At 43.7% G+C, this 20,439-nt stretch overlaps 1 protein-coding gene across 1 annotated transcript in view; it reads right to left on the bottom strand.

Annotated features, from left to right (window-relative positions):
• KCNH4 (potassium voltage-gated channel subfamily H member 4) overlaps positions 1-20,439 on the bottom strand; it is a 54,410-nt gene that overhangs the window by 20,721 nt on the left and 13,250 nt on the right. Inside the window, exon 5 of the mRNA XM_073572276.1 lies at positions 3,925-4,168. Coding sequence (XP_073428377.1) covers positions 3,925-4,168 — 244 coding nt within the window. The remainder of the gene's footprint in view (positions 1-3,924; positions 4,169-20,439) is intronic.

The raw sequence follows: 20,439 nt of genomic DNA, 5'->3' as shown, positions 1-20,439 counted from the left end.
CCGTCTGTGGCCAAAATTTGCCGCACACGCTACGCACACCACATGATATCTCCCTCTTTCTGTTCTTCAAAAGTTTGGAAGTATGGTGTTACATACAATATGTGAACAGGATATTGCAGAGAACCACAGAATTGTTGGCAAGGCATCATGCACAGAAATTATGGTAGATGTATATGTAGGTGCATGTACACAGCATCATTATCATCAACAACCGTTTCCCAATAATCGGCCATTGTAAACAGGCTGCCAATCCCCTGACAAAATCCGCTGATAATCACCAGTAGGGTGAATTTTTTCTTAAACATGTTTAAAGGAATTTTTGTCATCAATTTCCCTAATTTTCAAGTAGGTGTTTGTGTTAAACGTGTTTGTTACAAATTTTTGGTAATTTTTATTTTCAAATAACAATTTGGATGAAAAGACAAAATTAGAAATCTTAACAATTTCACACTGGTTACTGGGACTATTTTATACTCACAGGCCCCATTCAATACGACTGGCATTTCGTGAGCCAGTCTTAATGATGGAAAGGGGTGTAACAATCACGGTCGCACAGGCCACAACAGCGACTGGGCCTGTGCAGGTGAGCGGTTCGCCGACATCAACAGAAAGAACAACTGGATGTGTGTCTTCGGACACACATTCAGTTAAGTGTACAGCAGCACACAGATCCCATCGGGTCCATGCATGGCAATGCACGCTGCCGGCTAAGCAGAGGCCAGCAGCTGACGTCAGCATGCACGTGCCTTTGGATACATGGCAGTGACGTCATACCCTCCTGTCGCTTGCACGCTGAAGTCAGCTACCAGCTTCAGAAGAGGATGCGGCGCAGCAGGGAGCGGAGGGAATGTGAGTATAATTGAAATTTTTTTCTTTACATTGAAGAACAAGGGCAGAAGTAGGTACATATACCAGAATGGGGTTCCAGGATAAAGAGACATATACCAGGATAAGGCACATATTACCAGGATAGGGCCCAGGATAAGTGACATACAGTGGGTATGGAAAGTATTCAGACCCCTTTAAATTTTTCATTCTTTGTTTCATTGCAGCCATTTGGTAAATTCAAAAAAATTATTTTTTTTTCTCATTAATGTACAATCTGCACCCCATCTTCACTGAAAAAAACCCAGAAATGTAGAAATTTTTCCAAATTCATTAAAAAAGAAAAACTGAAATCTCACATGGTCAAAAGTATTCAGACCCTTTGCCCAGACACTCATATTTAAGTCGCTTGCTGTCCAGTTTCTTATGATCCTCCTTGAGATGGTTCTACTACTTCATTGGAGTACAGCTAGATTTAATTAAACTGATAGGACTTGATTTGGAAAGGCACACACCTGTCTATATAACACCTCACAGCTCACAGTGCATGTCAGACCAAATGAGAATCATGAGGTCAAAGGAACTGGCCAAGGAGCTCAGAGACAGAATTGTGGCAAGGCACACATCTGGCCAAGGTTACAAAAGAATTTCTGCTGTACTAAAGGTTCCTAAGAGCACAGTGGCCTCCATAATCCTTAAATGGAAGAAGCTTTGGGACCACCAGAAGTCTTCCTAGACCTGGCTGTCCAGCCAAACTGAAAAATCGTGGGAGAAGAGCCTTGGTGAGAGAGTTAAAGAAGAACTCCAAGATAACTGTGGCTGAGCTCCAGAGATGCAGTACGGAGATGGGGGAAAGTTCCACAAAGTCACCAGTCAGGCCTTTATGGCAGAGTGGCCCGATAAAAGCCTCTACTCAGTGCAAGACATATAAAAGCCCACACAGAGTTTGCTAAAAAACACATGAAGAACTCCCAGACTATGAGAAATAAGATTCTCTGGTCTGATGAGACAAAGATAGAACTTTTTGGTGATAATTCTAAGTAGTATGTGTAGCGAAAACCAGGCACTACTCATCACCTGCCTAATACAATCCCAACAGTGAAACATGGTGGTGGCAGCATCATGCTATGGGGGTGCTTTTTCAGCTGCAGAGACAGCACAAGTGGTTGCAATTGAAGGAAACATGAATGCGGCCAAGTGCAGAGATATCCTGGATGAAAACCTCTTCCAGAGTGCTATGGACCTCAGACTTGGCCGAAGGTTCACCTTCCAGCAAAAACCCACTGTAGATCCTGGGCCATGGAATTAGATCATGGTCCATGATATTTAGATCCTTGACCATGATATTTACATCCTGAGCCATAGTATTTAGATCCTGGGCCATGCTATTTAGATCCTTGGCCATGGTATTTAGATCCTGGGCCATGTTATTTAGATCCTTGGCCACGGTATTTAGATCTTTGGCCATGTTATTTAGATCCTTGGCCATGGTATTTAGACCCTGGGCCATGGTATTTAGATCCTGGTCCATGGTATTTAGGTCCTTGGCCGTGGTATTCAGATCCTTGGCCATGGTATTTAGATCCTTGACCATGGTATTTAGATCCTAGGCCATGGTATTTAGATCCTTGGCCACATCATTTAGGGGGAGGTTGGTTTTGGTAGCTGATTCTTTGGCCTCTTTAAAAAAGTCTAGTTATGGCTCTACTTTTGGACACTTGTATAGTCAAGCGTGCATGTGCAAGGGGGATTTCGGAGACAGACCTAGTGCTTGGCTGACAGATATCTGAATTTTATGTCAAACTTTAATTAAACAGCATAACTAATGTTGCGCCAGTAATTATCCATATTACCTTTTTTGGGTGTATTACACCTACAGATTGGCTGATGATTTTACAGAACATAAATGACTACGGCATAATCTAGTCCTTCTCTATGTCCTTATAATTGGAAGATAATTACTTTGTGTCTGAGATAAGTAAGTTCTTGATTAGATTTGTTTCCATATTTTGCCTAATCTTTGCCATTCAGCGTTGCAATGTCTTGGAGATGAGAAAGCAGATCTTGAATATATGTCCTTGGAAGTGAAATATAATATAAAACTATGTGGACTGGCTGTGCTTCTCGCTAGGGAATGAGACCTTCAAAAGGCCTCCCAGAAGAGCCTTCACTACTCATCCTAATGCACTGTAGATTATGATAGGAGCACATGTAGTCTGTCATTTATTTAAAAGATATGCACACCATCTGCAGAATGAGTTAACTGAGGATCCATCAGTGAGCTTGTTCTGATTGGAGAGTTTGTAACTCTTCTACATGACTATTTCTAAACTCTTCTCAGCTGATTTTTGACCACAAAGTTCAGTGCAACTTTGATGTGGTCTGTAGTCATATATCAGGACAGAAGAGCTAAGATAAAGACAGATAAAATAATTACTGGGACTTGGACACCACTTTTCTGTAAAGTGCCTGAGTGAAACAAGACAGAAGCTCGGTCACGACTCACGACTACCGCTCTGCCACACTTTACTCTCACACCCATCTGATTTTGGAGTGAAATCACAGCATGCTGCCATATTTTTCTCACGGCAAATCACACGTGACATGCTTGCCAAGGACTTCAACACAAGTTGCACACTACAGCAGACTGGCCAGCGACTGCTCTGGAACATGTTAGAGAATTCATCTAGTGCAGCAAACAGGCAACATTTTTAATTAAACCCAATTTCAAAAATGATTTTTAGCCCGAAATGCATGCATTTATTTAAAAAAATACCCCTAGAGGTGTCCATATATCTTAAAAATACTGTAGCACCCAGGCATCAATGATTTCCATGCACATTTACTGCCCATCCCTTGCAAAGACATCATGGTAAATTGGCCATTAACACCATGGACTACAAATCCAGGCATTTGTTCCATGCTCTATGTAAGTGACCTTGGTATAATGAAGTGGTATAACACATACCGTGCAACACTTCATTATAAGCTCCTTTCTGCCCTCTTTTCTAGGATTGTGTTATATTGTGCCCGTACATATACATTTACCCGCTACTCAGGTATCCCTGGCAGGGCGCCCGTGCGGTCCCATACACTTACCTAAAATAAATAACATTTCCACCGCAATGTCGCTGACAATAGTGCTCCGGGCGGCAGACACACTGTCATCGTGGCCTGTGAAGCAGACATTGTAAGGGACGGTGACAGCCACGTAAAAGGTGGCTAGAAGTATAAGCCAGTCCCAGAGGGCTTTGAAGATGCTGTAATGAAGAAGGATGAAGCGAGGCTTCTGGACAGATGCTACTTTGTATTCGGGGAGGGAAGGCTTGTTATCTAAGAAGTTCTGGGAACAGAAGAAAGAGAGAGTTATTGAACAGGTAAAATTCAGGTCACAACAGAGGTCGGATAATTGTCTCTGTCAATGTGGAAGTCTCAGTTCATTATGAAATCAGTCTATGAAAACATTTATGAGTGGAAGTAGTAGGCGGTTTACACGAATCGACCGGCGGCACTCCACGGCACTAATCGACCGTGTTGTTTGCTGATCGGTGGTCGTTTAAAAGCCTTAACAATGCTCACAAATACACTAACACGCCTTGGTTACTATCAGTGAGGTTATGTTCTGCCACTCTAAATGCACTTGGGCAAACAAATCATCAAGATCCGCTGCTGGCAGCTCCCTGTGTAATTGCAGACCAAGGCCAGTGACGTCCCCATTGTACTCAATGTTAGACAAGTCTGGAGACGCTGCAGGCCATGATACTATGTTTAGACCACTCAGGCTGCTCACAGTAGCACGAGCAACATGAGGTCTGGCGTTGTCATTTTGTAAAACGACTGCTGGGACACTTTGTAGAAATGGCAGTATCACTGGTTCCATGGCCAAATTAATAAAACGCTGAGCTGTTAGAGCACCTGGAATGAAGACTAGAGGGGTCCAGCTACCTACATTATGACACTCTATAATCCCGAGAGTTGGACGAATGTGACTTTCCCTCATCAATGCATCTTTATAAGTAAGCGTGTGTTGTGTGTTTTTGCAGTTGGCCTTCAATCTCAATACTGAATAAATCGAGCTGTTTTGAAAATGTTATTACCATTTTTTCATCATTTGCATATCATGTCTATCCATCCTGTGATTTCCAGAACTCTACAACTTTTTTTTTCTTGGTGTTAAAATTTCATTGTTGAGAACTGTAAATCATTTAGTGCTCATACGCTGTCATTTTTCTCAACAGCACAATGTGCTGCCGAGAATGATAATTTTTGTGCAGCTCAAAATATCATTTCACCAAACGAACAAGCATTTTGCTAGTTCGTGGGCGATTGGCAGCTTGTATAGACTGCACGATTATCGTGAAATGAGAATTCCTAGGTGTACTTATTCATGCTAATCTTGGAATATAAAGGAACCCTTGGATTTACAAAAGATTTGTTCCTGGGTTGTAGAAAATCTATGCACAGCCAGAACATAGCTCCCATAGAAGTGTTTTGGGCTCTACGGTACTTCCATATCCATCTAACTACACACAGTGCCCTGATATTGTGAAGGTTTTCCTTACTAGAATCATTGCTACAGAGGCATCATATGGCGGCACAAAGAGTATAGCTAGGGCCTCATGTGCTCTTGTTTATTTTCCAAGCACTCAGTTCTAAGGGTAAAAAAACCTTCAAAATAATAAAATCTAATACGTTTTTTCTAGAACTGATTATTCATAAAATTTGATCCAACACCGATCAGATCCAGGTATTGGTGCCAAATTTAAGTTAAAGGGGTGGCCTGAAGGCCAAAGTCATTTTTCCTCCTAAATCCCTATTTAGTGCCATAATCTAAGACATTTCTAATATACTTGCATTAAAATTCCCTATTCTTCCCTAACACTATCTAAATGCTTTTCACTTTTTTTCTGATGCTTTGTTTGAGACTCCCAGTGCATCCTGGGACACTCAAACGAAGTGTCATCAGGGGGCTGAGGCTGTGGTTAAGGCCGGGATCACACATGCAAGGAATACGACCGAGTCTCGCATGTTAATACCCGACATTGCCGCCGGCACTTGGAAGCGGAGCGTGCAGCTCCATGTATTGTTATGCGGCCGCACGTTCCGCTCCTGGGTGCTGGCGGCAGTCCTGGGTATTAACATGAGAGACTCGGCCGTGTTTCTCGTGTGTGTGATCCCGGCCTTATGTACAGCCTCTGCCCACTCCCTGAAACAAAGCATCATCAGTGACGTTCGTTTCAGAGTCTGGGCTAATCCCTGAGTGCTGTGCACTGTGCGGTGTACATCGACAGCATGAAGTAACCAGCAGTAACCAACATCAGAGTGCAGTGTCAGAATACCCAGCATTCAGAGACCATTGACATCACTTGCTTGAGCATTCTGACACTGCGCTCTGATCCTGGCTCATTACTGCTGATCTGAGCCAACAACAGAGAACGCACTGTCACTGTGCACATTGCATAGTGACAGGGACTAGCCCAGCACCTGAAACGAGTGTCAATGAAGACCCTTCATTTCAGGGACAGGCAGGGGTTGTGGTATTGACTGCCATCCTCTGTCCCCTGTTGACACTTAATTTGAGTATCTCATCATGCACTGGGATTCTCAAAAGAAGCGACATTAAAAAGGAAGTGGAAAAAAAATAAAAGAAGTTAATGTAGATAGGGAAGGATAAGGAATTTTTTATGCAAGTATATTAGAAAATAGTTAAGATTATGGCGCTAAATAGATAAGGATTTAGGAGGAAAATGACTTTGGCTGTTGGACTAACCCTTTTATTACATATGTTACTTAACATTTACAAAGGTTTCAGAGTTTTTTTTAGATCTTGGCTCTCTCATCCTGATATTATATACCGTATATTGTGTCTGATTTTACACAGGACTGCAGATAAAACCTACTGGGTTAAGTTTATTTAGACTGTAGTCACAATTCATAATAAAGCACAAAGGTTTTGTAAGGAACTTGTCAGGAACATTTTTACGGGAGCTACTGATGTCCACAAGACCATACAAAAAGCTGCACCCAACGCCACAAAGCATTGGCAACCGATTGCTGCATTGCGCCACCTTTTCCAACTCATTATATGTAAAGAAGATGACAAGGATGCTAATGGGATCAGGATTAGGTGAGTTTACGCTTTATTTTTGAGTGGGTCACAGTGTTGACATTATTTTGGGAACTATTACTTTTGAAAAGGAGCATTAAGGGGTCATTATTGTTTGTTTGTTTTTTTTTAAGGGATCACTCAGGGGGCTGAAGGCATTATTACTATTTAAGGGGGCACTCAGGCATATTAGTGTTTTTAAGAGGACATTTTTTCTTTTTAAAGGGGCACACAAGATGTCACTTTTTAAAAAGGCATTTAAGGGGTATTGTTACTTTTTAAAGAGGCATTATTATAACAGGGTGCACAGTTAGAATTCTTACCACAAGAGGACACTTAAGGGGCATTTTTACTTTCATTGAGGCATTATTCATTTCAGGTGGCACTCAGGGCATTATACACTTCAAGGGAACACACTGGGGGAGTTATTACCGTCTGGCAGAGAAGAAGCATTATTAATTTGTGCATCTAATGTTGTATTGTTTCCTACAGAGTTCAGTGGGGAGACTATTACTTTTTACGGGGCATGCAGGGAACATTGTCACTGTTTAGAAGACACACAATGAGCATTATAGCTGTGTAGGAGCACAAAGAGGGCACTGCTAGCATTTGGGGAACTGAGAAGATCACTATTACTGTGTGTGGCAGTAATATTTTCTAGCACTTTTTTTGGGTGGGGTGGGGGCAGTAGGGGTAGTAGGGGTGATATAATATTGATAAGATATTTTTAAAGTGTTTGGGTCATTGTGCAAGACAATCGTTGCAATGATGCTCACCATCACTGCATAGTGAGCATCAACCAGACAGAAAATTCTACTAGAACAGGTGTTGGCAGCGGATTATAAAGGATATTCTCCAAGCGTGTGACAACAGAGCTTCTTTATTCAGGAACAAACAGGTACAATATATGATAAGCTTAATAGATCAGGAATGAATCATTTCTTTGTCTCTATCTGTGCAGCATGTACAACAGGTCGGCTTCTCTCTAACACATGTAAGGTTCATCCACGACCGTAGTCGTGGCCGAGGACTCCGGGGCAACGGAGTCCTGGCCTCCCCTCACATAGACCTGACAGTTTTCTGTCAGCATACCTGTCACCTGTCACTTTCTCCAGCCCCTCCTCAGGGCTTTGTGTTACGTGATGCACATTCTCCACAGACGATGTGGAACAAACAGAGTCACAGTCCTGTTCAATACTTGAACAATCAACTTTACTGTTTCCTTTACACAGCGCATACATATTCACTCCAGCATCAGCATTAGGGTTCGCAATGGACATTTTCTCCTCTGTCCCTGTCTTTCCCTCTCTCCCACTAAGCTCGCTTCCGGGACGGACCGTGCTCTCCGGTCTTTCAGCATCAACTCTGCTCAGTCTTACTCCAGCAGGAGACCATCTTAACCGTTTATCCCCGGTCTCAAGAATATCCACAGATGAAATAAGCCGCCACATTCTGCTTAGTCTTCTTCAGGCAACTGCAGACCCACTAATTCTGCACTGTCAGCACTTCTCCTGGTGTTACTCCCCGATGAGATACTGGCCCGAATTCTGTATGACTGGGCTTTTAACTTTAACGTTACTGAGCCAACAGCCCTGTCAGGATGCTCCCGCCCAACTGATTCAAATTCCAGATGCTCTTTGACTTAACAGCTGTTAGACCCTCCTACTTTAACTATTTACAAGCTGAGCATCTCTAACCCACTTTAGTGGGCAAACTAGGGCACTACACTTACCCTATCTATATAACAGTGTTAAATACTTATAACTAGTGTTGAGCAATACCTTCCGATATCGGGAAATATCGGATCGGATTGGATCGAACCGATACCCAAAAAGTATCGGATATCGCCGATTCCGATACCGGAAACCAATGCAAGTCAATGGGACAGAAATATCGGAATTAAAATTTTTTTTCCTTGTAGGTTAATTCTACATGAAGGAAAACAACTAAGAATAATGTAGAATGTATTGGGGGAGGTGGAGGAGACATTAAAGGCATAGAGGTTTAGCCCAATCAAATGGAATAGCAGGAATTAATTTTTTTTTTTAAGACGTTCGGAGTTACAAAGATATTGACTATGTTAAAGGGGTTGTGTATAGAGGGAGACGTTCAGAAAAGGCACATGTTGGTGGAGTGTTGGAACGGAGTGCTTCATCTAGCTTGGAGGTTGACTGAGCCCCTGACCCGGAGGACACGGCACGGATGAGGGCACCTGTATGCACAACAGACTGTGAGTAAAGCTTTGGAACTACATGCCCTGGTGGCCTCCAGTTATTCCTGCTCCAACACACTCAGCACTGCTACATCTCTGTGCCTGGCACTGCACCATCTACGTCTCTTCACTACCTCTCCATCTACACTGACCTGGGACTACAGCCCTACCTGTGGAGGGCCACAACATCATTGCTGCACCACACCATCTTTCCCAGAGGATCTGTCTGCAGCATCGGCTTAACATCTTCATTGCCGAACACCACAGGTGGCGTCACGAATCATTCATGCATAAACTTTAATCATCATCCACACGTTCAACATTTCCCTTTTACAATGGACGCCCAGAGCCATGGACCGGGTCACAGCTACCGTGACATCTCCCATTGAAACCAACGGGCCCGGTACCGAGTACCCCACCAGCTCTGGCGGGTGATCCAACTTGGCGGAAATACATAGCAGAACAGGTTGTCCGGGCTTTTCACATAATCTCAGTGCATATCTAGGCTGCAGAATGCTGACAATAAGTAATTTACCTTCTGTGGCTAGTCTGCACGGTTTATTATTATTATTATTATTTATTGTTATAGCGCCATTTATTCCATGGTGCTTTACATGTAAGGAGGGGTATACATAAAAACAAGTACAATAATGTTAAACAATACAAGTCATAACTGGTACAGGAGGAGAGAGGACCCTGCCCGCGGAGGCTCACAATCTACAAGGGGTGGGTGAAAATACAGTAGGCGAGGGTAGAGCTGGTCATGCAGCGGTTTGGTCGATCGGTGGTTACTGCAAGTTATAGGCTTGTCAGAAGAGGTGGGTCTTCAGGCTCTTTTTGAAGGTTTCGATGGTAGGTGAGAGTCTGATAAGTTGTGGTAGAGAGTTCCAGAGTAGGGGTGATGCACGAGAGAAATCTTGTATGCGATTGTGGGAAGAGGAGATAAGAGGGGAGTAGAGAAGGAGATCTTGTGAGGATCGGAGGTTGCGTGCAGGAAAGTACGGGGAGACAAGGTCACAGATGTATGGAGGAGACAGGTTGTGGAAGGCTTTGTACGTCATGGTTAGGGTTTTGTACTGGAGTCTCTGGGCAATGGGGAGCCAAGATATCATCTCTTGCTTCTAAGATAAACGTCCAGGGGGGGGTGTTCTGGCATTAAAATGAGAACTTGTCGTTTCCTCCTCCCTCACTAGTTTCACTTTCCATAGATCACTGTTCAGCATGTGTCTGGGGGAGGAGCAGCTGGGTGGTCTGCTCGCAGCCAATCACAGCCATGCCATTAGTTAACATGCCTACATGCCTAACAGGATGTGCCCACACTTCTTAGGATTCCTCATTGGCGGAATCAAATCAAACTGGCTCATAGCATTATGGGAACTTCCGATTCCGGTATTCGATATGCAAAAAGTATCGGAACTCAGTATCGGAATTCCGATACCGCGAATATCGGCCAATACCCGATATTTGCAGTATCAGAATGCTCAACACTACTTATAACAGATACAATAAATAGACATTTACATGGCATGTACAATAAATGCAAATAAAGTTAAAGGGAAGGGTACATAACATTGGACATTAAATATAAAGATATATATATATATATATATATATACACACACACACACAGACACAGGAAAAACAGGAAATACAGTCACGTGCTCTCCCTGTGTGAGCCTCTGGGAGTTTTTTTTTTATTTTTAACTTTATAAACAACATACAAATCTAGCAACTAAACACTCATAGACAGGAATGGAGTTGTTGCACCAAACATATTCCAACACCCCCATTCAACAACTACTTATCCTGTTAGTTCCATTGCAGTTCTGAAGTCCCCAAACTGAGCTCTCGATAATGGCTTTTTCATACCATCAGCTTGAGATCTTTTAAATCCTTCATTCTTCAAAACTTTGTTCATTTTTTGAGTTCCAAGCTCTTGCTGACTGCTTAAGTCCATAGAGAGATTTTTTCATTTTACAAACAAGGTGCTCTTCACCCTTTTTAATATATCCCTTTGGTTGGCTCATGTACAACTCTTCCTCAATGTCACCATGTAGAAAGGCTGTTTTGATTTTAATGTCTCTCTGTCATCTGTTGAACTACAGCTACGGACATTAAAGTTCTGAATGTGGTTTGCTTAGCAACTGGAGAAAATGTAGATTCATAATCTTCACCATACTTTTATGAGTACCCTTTTGCGACTGTAAGAAGAAGAGCTGGACCGCGGGTACCTGTTCTGTGCCGAGTCGTGAACTGTCAGGGCTGTCACCTCTGTTGTCCAGGGGGAATGTCTAAGGGACCGGACCGATCTTGGTATCCAGGAGGAAGGAGTGTGGCTAGAGTTTTGCAGCCTGAGCGCACGCGGAAGTCGTCAGACTTGGTGGGAAGAGACAGCGCACAGCGAGGAAAAGTGGGTGCTCTGTCCCTCGAGCTTTTTTGCGGCGCAGGCCCGAGCTTCCCCAACAGCTGAGGCCATGAGGAGAGATGTACGGCGTGTTCATTGGCCACCACAAACCCAGGTACCCAGTGCTCCAGGTCTGCAAGTAACGCGTGCGTGCCGCCAAAGAGAGACCAGGTGCAGGACCGTTATCTGCGCCCTGACTCCCTGGTGTATATCTGCCGGGATACGTTGGGCTCAGACAGAGCTGCAGCTTGCTCCCTCTCAGCCACATGAGCAAATGGACAAGAGGTCCAGGGGAAGTTACTGGACACCGACCTCTGCTGCCAGAAGACGGATCATCGTTACCCTCTAGCTCACATCAGACAAGCACGGCACCAGCCGTCGTTGGCGTCATCGCCTGCCCTTAAACTTCTACAGCCTGCGAGGCGACTGACAGGCTAAGTGGTTTCAGCCAGAACTACTATCACAATGTCCTTTGTTGTTCTTCATTGGCTTTGCATATTCTTTTCCCGCATTGAAATTGCCTTTCACCCCCCCCCCCCCGTTTAACTGTTTTCCTCTCTGCATGGAGTATCCCTGTGTTCAGTAAAACCATTAACCCTTGCTCTGTCTATTGTCCTTTGCTACATCCCACAATCTGCCCACACTTGGCGTAGTTGGCAGGATGCAGTCTACAGGTACAGAAGAGACATACCAAGCGGCCGGGGGTGCCCCAAGAGCCAATATGCCGCTCGGGGCAATGTTGAGCAACCTCCCACCTCCCAAAGATTACAGGGAGCAGGGAGCAATGCTCTGCTGTAGGACTGGACTGAGCAAGTCAGGGGTATTTTGAGGATGCATCCTATGACTCCTGTGATGGAGGCAGAGATTGCCATGATGGCCCTGGACGGAGAGGCGTGAAGCTCAGTCATGTTCCGGCCTCATCAAGCGCGAGATACCTTCGACAAGGTGAAACAAATATTAGAGGAGATGCATGTAGATCCCACAGATGTTGGAGAATTGCGCATACGCCTGTTTAGCTGTGTCCAAAGGGAGTGGGAGCCCTTGACTCAATACATGAACGCGTTGCAGGACATCCACGCTGCAATTTCTAAGTGAGATGGCATAGGCATAGGACCCTCTGACATAGCCCAGACAGATCATCTAGTGGCCGGCTTTAGAGATGCGTTGCTTAAGCAGGCCTTGTGAGAGCACTTGCGGGTCAATCCGCGCATTACTTTTTTGGAGATTGAGGCCAAAGCGCACGCATGCGAGCAAGAGCAGAGAGTGACAGACCCAGCGAGGAGGTATCCGCATCGCTGGCAGTTGAACCAAGTTGAGTGAGAGAGCTCCAGAAGGAAATCCAGGACATGAGAGAGGAATGGACCGATTTGAAGAAGAAACCTTCCATACCCCCAAGTCCCTCTGGAGGCCAAACTGGTCCTGACTTTCGCCAGGAAATGGGGCTGCCTCGAACAGAAGGGCAGCAGGTCTGTTTCAACTACGGGTGCACTGGACATTACACCCAAGGATCCGCACATTGGGGAAGACCCCTCCACCACCGTCCATTAAACTAGAGGGCTCCATGGCTGGGGGACACCGCCCGGAGTCGGAGCAGCTAAGAAGGAAAGAGAGAAGTCCCCCAAGTTTGGTTTCCCTGAGTCCTCTCATTTCGGTCAAAATGGATGGTCGGGCTGTCCGCCGTTTAGTTGATACCGGCTCTCAAGTAACTACTATGCCTGAGACTTATTTCAGATGTCATTTCCCCTAGATGATATGGCCTGAATGGGGCCCAGTGATAAAATTGACGGCGGCCAACCAGTTGCCCATCCCAGTCGCAGGGGTGGTCTGGATGCAGATTACTGTGTGCGGCAAAAATGTGGGTAGGTAGGGAGTAGTGTTGACTGCTGGGGACATTGGCAATGGCCCGACTGTGACTCAAGGAATAAATGTATTGAAAGAACTTGGGAACATTCTGGTCAGTGAGTCATCAGATGTATTTCTGAATCGATGGAGCCCTCACACCCCCCCAGAGAAAAGTTTTCCAACAGTTGATACGGGCGGCCCAGGCCCAAGAGACATCGAGTGAAGGGAGAACACTGGGCAAGGTGGTTGTTCCAGCCGCTGTCAACCTCGTCTTACCACCGAGTCAGACTGTACTCACTCTATCTATCCGAGCTTGTACCCCTCTCGAAGGAGTCGAAGTCCAGATAGAATCGGCGTTCATGGAGCAACTACCTCTAGGGCTCCTCGTTGCACAAACGTTAGCTGTCTTCCACGACGGTAGTGTACCAGTGCGCTGTGTTAACCTCGGGGAAGATGACCTCATGCTTTCACTCAAGAATGAAGTAGCCCACATCGTGGGAATGCCGGAAGAGCTGATACCGCCAGAGGCCGTTCAGTTGGTGGTGAAACAAGGGGAGCCCTGGACGGTGGCTGTGACAGAGTGTTCTGAACCAATAGTGAAAAGTAACTTTGCACTCAACTTAAGGGTCCATAGAAGAAAATTTTATGATGCAGTCTGCAAAACGTTTTGGCCTACATGGCCTTCATCAGTCCGACTGCTTAAAAGTATTGTGGAGAAATGGGGAACAAGCGTGAGTTCCTACTGTAATGGAGAACTTGTAGGTGAGCTGTCCGACTCCCTAGTATCGTATATTAATTCAGAATAGTTGTAGGAAGAACCTGTTACGTTGAAAAGAAGGCTTGCTACCAGTTTCTCTGTAATTATATTACTTGCCGTGTGGTACTATAGCAGGTCCTTATGAGGCATGGGAGGTCAGTGGTGATGGGCGTCAGGCTGGACGCGGTTTCCGCCGCTTGTCTCGTCACAGAGTGAAACCGCGTCCAGCCTGACGCCCATCACCACTGACCTCCCATGCCTCATAATTAATATATGATACTAGGTAGCCGGACAGCTCACCTACAAGTTTTCCATTACAGTAGGAACTCACGCTTGTTCCCCATTTCTCCACAATACTTTTAAGCAGTCGGACTTTGCATACTCTTTTCCCGCATTCAAATTGTTTTTCAAACACCCCCCCGTTTAACTGTTTTCCTCCCTGCATGGAGTATCCCTGTGTTAAGTAAAACCATTAACCCTTGATCTGTCTCCTGTCCTTTGCTGCATCCCGCAAACTGCTCACACGACCAATCTTGCCTTACACCAGTGAACTTTACCTTCTGAGTCATATTTGTTTTTGAAGACCCACTTACATCCGATAGCTCCTTTTCATTGTGGGAGCTCAGTAAGCTCCCATGTCTGGAGTTGGTGAAGGGACTCCATCTCTTCATTAGCAGCATTTATCCTCTTCTGCTTCTCATCGACAGGCAGTTTTTGCATCTCTTGCCATGACTTTGGCTCTTGTTCAGGAAGTGTTCTGACCATATAAGAAAGTTGTCTAGCTGGGATACCTTTGTTTGGCCTTTCTGATCTCCTAACTGGAAGTTGATTTGGTTCTTCTGTGTCTTCCTTGGTTGCTTCAGAGCTTATCCACACTTCGGTGTTTTCCTTTTCGGTGTCGGGGTTTGATGATTGAGATTCTTGTTCTCGCTTCTTAGGTTGAATAACTGGTGTAACGTCATGGAATTTGAGCGATACAGAGTTTTCATCAATCACTACATCTTTGCTGATTGTTACTGTGTTGGTCTCTGGGTGCAGGATTCTGTATCCCTTTGGAGTTTCACTAAAGCCCACCAGGACTCTTTGCTTTGCATGTGATTCCCACTTGGAACGTTTTTCTTTGGGAACATACACAAACGTTTTTCTTCCAAATATACTGAGATGCTTCAGTTTAGGCTTCTCGCAGTTCCATAGCTCATATAGAGTTTTACTTGTGGCTTTACCTGGTATTCTGTTTTGAATGTAGCAAGCTGTCATGATGACTTCTCCCCAATACGTTGTAAGTAGATTTGCATCAAACAACATACTTCTTCCACTTTCTCAGAGAGTACAGTTCTTTCTCTCTGCAATGTCATTTTGTTTTGGGTTGTAAGGAATGGTAGTCTGGAACACGATTCCATCCTTTTTCAAAATGGTTTGCTCCTTACCACTTGTATATTAGGGCTTTTGGCATTCTTCCAAATTTATTAACCACTACAGCAAGACATTCTTCAAGATTCTGTGGAACTTCATACTTACTGTGAAGCAGGTAGGCCACTGTATATCTGGAGTAGTCATCAATAAATCTGAGAAAATATCTCTTCTTGCTAGGAGTTTGAACACTCATTGGACCACATACATCTGTATGTATCAGATCCAGAGGCTGTGCAGATCTAGTGGTGCTTATTTTAGGAAAGAATTTTCTGGACATTTTCCTTTTAAGACAGCTAGTGCACTTCCTCATTTGACTACACTGGTTGATTTCAATACCATTTGCAAGTTGAGCTAGCTTCCTTACTGCCTCTGGGTCCCTGTGCTCAAGTCATCTGTGCCATACATGGATACAGTTCTTATGGAAATCTTGTCTAGCACTGAACACTCTTTCTTTACATTTTAGCTGATAAAGTTCATGTTGGATTTTTACTTCTGCAAGAGTGTGACCCTTCTTTGAGATGATGCAGCTATTATCTTTAAAAATAACTACATTCCCCTTTTGCATGAGCTTCTTTACTGACAGAAGATTGCTTTCATGACTGGGAACATAGAGAACATCCTTTATTGGGATCTTTCTGCTTTGTGCTGAGGAAACTGGACAGTGGAGGTAGCTGTCTCTACTCCTTCTGAAGTCATATAGTGACCACTAGCTAAGATTACCTTTCTGACTTGCTTTCATTAAGGTCAGTTAAGAAATCCTTGTTATTTCTCATATGACTGCTTGCACCAGAATCTATACACCATATATGCTTTGCAGATGGGCCTGTACTGGCATTCAATGCAGCTTCAACACATGCAGAATCTTCCTTTACAGCTGTTTTAACCCTTTGATGACTGTTCTGCCTTTTTATGGTGACTCGTTCTTGCTTTCCAAATTCTGCAGTCTGCTTTAAGGTTGCCAGGCTTTTTACAGACAAAACATTCACAAGTTTCTCTTAGATTGCTCTTATATTTAGGGAAATCCTGTGTCTTTAATGCGGTTTCTGCTCTGGATTCATTACTGCTGCTTACATGCTGCGTTTTTCTCTTGAATTCATCCACAAGTTTACCTTTAACATACTCTAGTGTCAGCTCATTATCTGGCCATGCATCTAGTGCATAACTCTCTGGAAGACCACTTAATAGAAATGCAGCAACATGAAAATCTCCAATACCCCTGAGACACTCCACAATCTCAAGGGTGTTTCTTATATAGTCCTGCATATTCTGTCCATCACTTAGCTTAGACTGATACAGCTTCCTCATGAGATAAAGCTTATTGTTGAGATTTGATCTTTCATGCACTTTCTGTAAGGCCAGGTTCACATTGCGTTAACACAGCCCATTCAATACATAGTTTTGACGGGCTGCGTTAACGCTATAGCATAACGTGATATGCGTTATGCTATGCCGCTAGCGCTGATGATTCATCAGCACTAGCGGTGACGGAGCCTCAGACATATAACGGCATGCGTCACGATGCGCCACATTATGGGGTCAATGGCAGCTTTAACGGACTGCGTTACACCGCGTTATACCGAGGTGTAACGCAGTCCGTTAAACGGACTGCCATAACGCAGTGTGGCCCCAGCCTAACTCATCCCGCATCTCCATTGCAGTTGCACATTTGCATATATGCACAATTTAATTATTATCCACACTGATGGAGATTCTGCTCTGTGCTTCCCGATCCTTCTCTAGCCAATCATCTGGTAATGGATGAAGCACTTGCTCTTGAGTATATTTCCAGTACGTTTTCTGAGCAGCATCTTCACCTTGAATTTCCAGGTCTTGTAGTTCTGGTTAGTGAGGCTTGACACTGAGAACTTGATAGGATTGCTGCTAGTGGACATCTTCTCTGTTGCTCTGTGCTACTTTTTGCTCTGGTCTTCTGTTGCTGTGTTACTCTGGAGTTCTGTGTCACTCTGGGCCCATAACCCATAACGTGTTGGTATCGGATTATTCAGGATACTCTCCAAGCGTGTCACTACAGAGCTTCTTTATTAAGGAACAAACAGGAACAATATACAGTATGACAAGCTTGATAGACCAGGAATAAATCATTTGTGTGTCTCTATCTGTGCAGCATCTACAGCAGGCTGCTTCTATCATAAACAGACACAGGAAAAACAGGAAATACAATCACATGCTCTCCCTGTGTGAGCCTCTGGGAAAGAAGTGCCGCATGTCCATCTCCGCAGGAAAGCCGCGGGTGTCAGTGCACGCATAGTGGGCATGGGATTTCATGAAATCCCATCCACTATGCTGTAACATCTGGCCTCTGCGGGTTGGATGCTTGCCTCATGGGAGCATCTGGAAATGTAGCTACTTCAGCCGGTGTGCAGGAAGTAGGACAGAAGGATTCTGTAAATATGTAACCGTGTGATTGTGAGATGTAAAGTACTGCCATGTACATGAAAACTGTCGAATCCAAGTGTGAATACTGCCCTGTCTGATTCCAGATATCCTTCAACTTCTCAGTTAAAGACTTTTTGTTAACTATAATGGCCACTCCTGCTTCGTTGTTCGAACCCTCCTCCATACGACATCACAGGCTGTTGCCACCGGTCTCCAAGGGAACAGTACAGGTAGTGTGAGGGTGGACATCATTACTATATCATTATTACGTATTTAACTAGTGTTCAGTTGTTCCAAATCACAGTTGTACAACATTACGGGTAGCAGCAAGATAGGCAGGTTATGTAGGTTGGGAATAAGCGTGGATGGTGCCAGAAGTGTGAGAACTTATATATGCCTAAGTTGGAGAAGTCATGATGTCTGAGCCATATGGTAAATACGGGAGAAGTGAGCAAGTCCAATCAGAAGTAATGTCATCTGTCAGTCACTAGATTCGCCTGTACTATAATCCCTCACGTGGTCTGCAGATTTGGTATCGACAGCTATATGGTCACTGATTAATATGTATTTTTTATAATGGTTAATTTTTTATTTAGTAACAATATGGTGGTGCAGTTCAGCCGCTATGTAATTGTATGTGTACAGTGATAATACTGATCTTTGCATAGTGTGTTTTGTTCATTAGAAGTATGAAATATTATTTTACTTATATAGCGCCATTAATTCTGCAGCACATTACATACATTATCATTGCTGTCCCAGATGGGGCTGACAATCTAAATTCCCTATCAGTATGTCTTGGAGTGTGGGAGTAAACCAGAGCTCCCGGAGGAAACCCATTTAAACATGGGGAGAATATACAAACTCCTTGCAGATGTCCTTGATGGGATTTGAACCCAGTACACCAGCCATTGTGCTATCCAGTATGTAATGGTGATGGGCATAATTGTGTTGTGGCAGCATTAAATCAGCCTTCTATAGTGGTATTATTAGTTATAGAGGATTATATATTGTGTAATTGTTTATAACAGTATTACCTAGTGCTGGTTTAGCAGAAACAATTATAACATTTCTATACAAACAGGTGCATCTTACAAAATTAGAATATCATCAAAAAGTTCATTTATTTCAGTTCTTCAATACAAAAAGCGACACTCATATATTATATGGAGTCATTACAAATGGGGATAGATATGCCTTGTGCGGTGCATTGGTCTACTAGTAGAAAAAAGGCATCATATTTTTTTTTTTTCGTATTTGTACCTACCTACTGTCAATGTAATGCCTTTATGCATCTGTATCTGTACTTGTTCCTGCCTAGCTGCTGTAATGCTCTGAATTTCCCCATGGTGGGACGATTAAAGGATTATCTTATCTTATATTTATTGATAAATAAAGGAATACACCGCGCTTTACTGGGAAGAGAAAAAAAGGAAGAATCCGGTTGCCGGATACTCACTTAGTGGTGTGGGAAGAATCTCGCAGTCAATTAAACTGCTGGATAAAGATTAAAGAGTCAAATTAAATTAACCTGTTTTGCATAATTGTGAGCAATTCACCTGGGTAACCCTCTAATCCTGTTGCTTCAGCATTGGTTGTATCGACCACAGCACCTCTTTTTTTTTTCTGGACTGTACAGACAAACTCAAGTGAGTGCTACAGGCCCAGTTGAATTGCTCATAATTATGCAAAACAGGTTAATTTAATTTGGCTTTTTACTCTTTATCCAGCAGTTTTTTATATACGGATTCATGGTTATTATGACAGTGTGAAACATCTCTGATTCTGAGAAAACATCTTTGACTGCGAGATTCTTCCCACACCACTAAGTGAGTATCCGGCAACCGGATTCTTCCTTTTTTTTTCTCCCGGTGTATTTCTTTATTTATCAGTTTAACATTTTTTAACAGGCACCGGCACAGAGCCTGTTCATCACCTGCTGCATCTGGGAATATTTTCTTTCTTCGAGTGGACAAACGCCAGTGTGTCAACTACTTATGCATCATATTTATTGTTGTACTAGGACGCCACACCACTTTATTCAGTATTAAAATAGTCCTGACAGGTTTCCTTTAAATATCAAACTTGACTCTGCTATATATGTCTTAGATTACTGGGATACCCAGTTAGACTTAAAGGGCAGACAGTCAAAGAAATTCAAGATCCATCAGGGTAACAATAGAAGCAGATAATTGGCGCGGTTCTCTTAGCGTGATGTTGTGTGTCTTCCGGTCACATTTATCTGACAGAGGTCACAGTGTCACCGGCTGTCTTCGTTCTATCACCATTAGGAGATCTATCGCTTACACTTCGCCATCTCACTGTCACATTGTCAGCACTGCCTGATCTGAAATCTTGTAGGGTCCAATCAAATTGCGCCTTTGATCCTGCCCATTGAGTACCATAATCCTGCTTATCTGCTACACTTTCTGTTCTAATCAGATTAGGCCAGGTCTGACTTTTCTGGGGGGGCTTCGCAGTAG

Source organism: Dendrobates tinctorius, unplaced genomic scaffold, assembly GCF_039654945.1.
Source record: "Dendrobates tinctorius isolate UK_male_01 unplaced genomic scaffold, ASM3965494v1 ptg000032l, whole genome shotgun sequence".
Taxonomy (NCBI): domain Eukaryota; kingdom Metazoa; phylum Chordata; class Amphibia; order Anura; family Dendrobatidae; genus Dendrobates; species Dendrobates tinctorius.
Note: the sequence above shows the minus strand (reverse complement) of the source record. Positions and strands in the feature narration are given on the sequence as shown.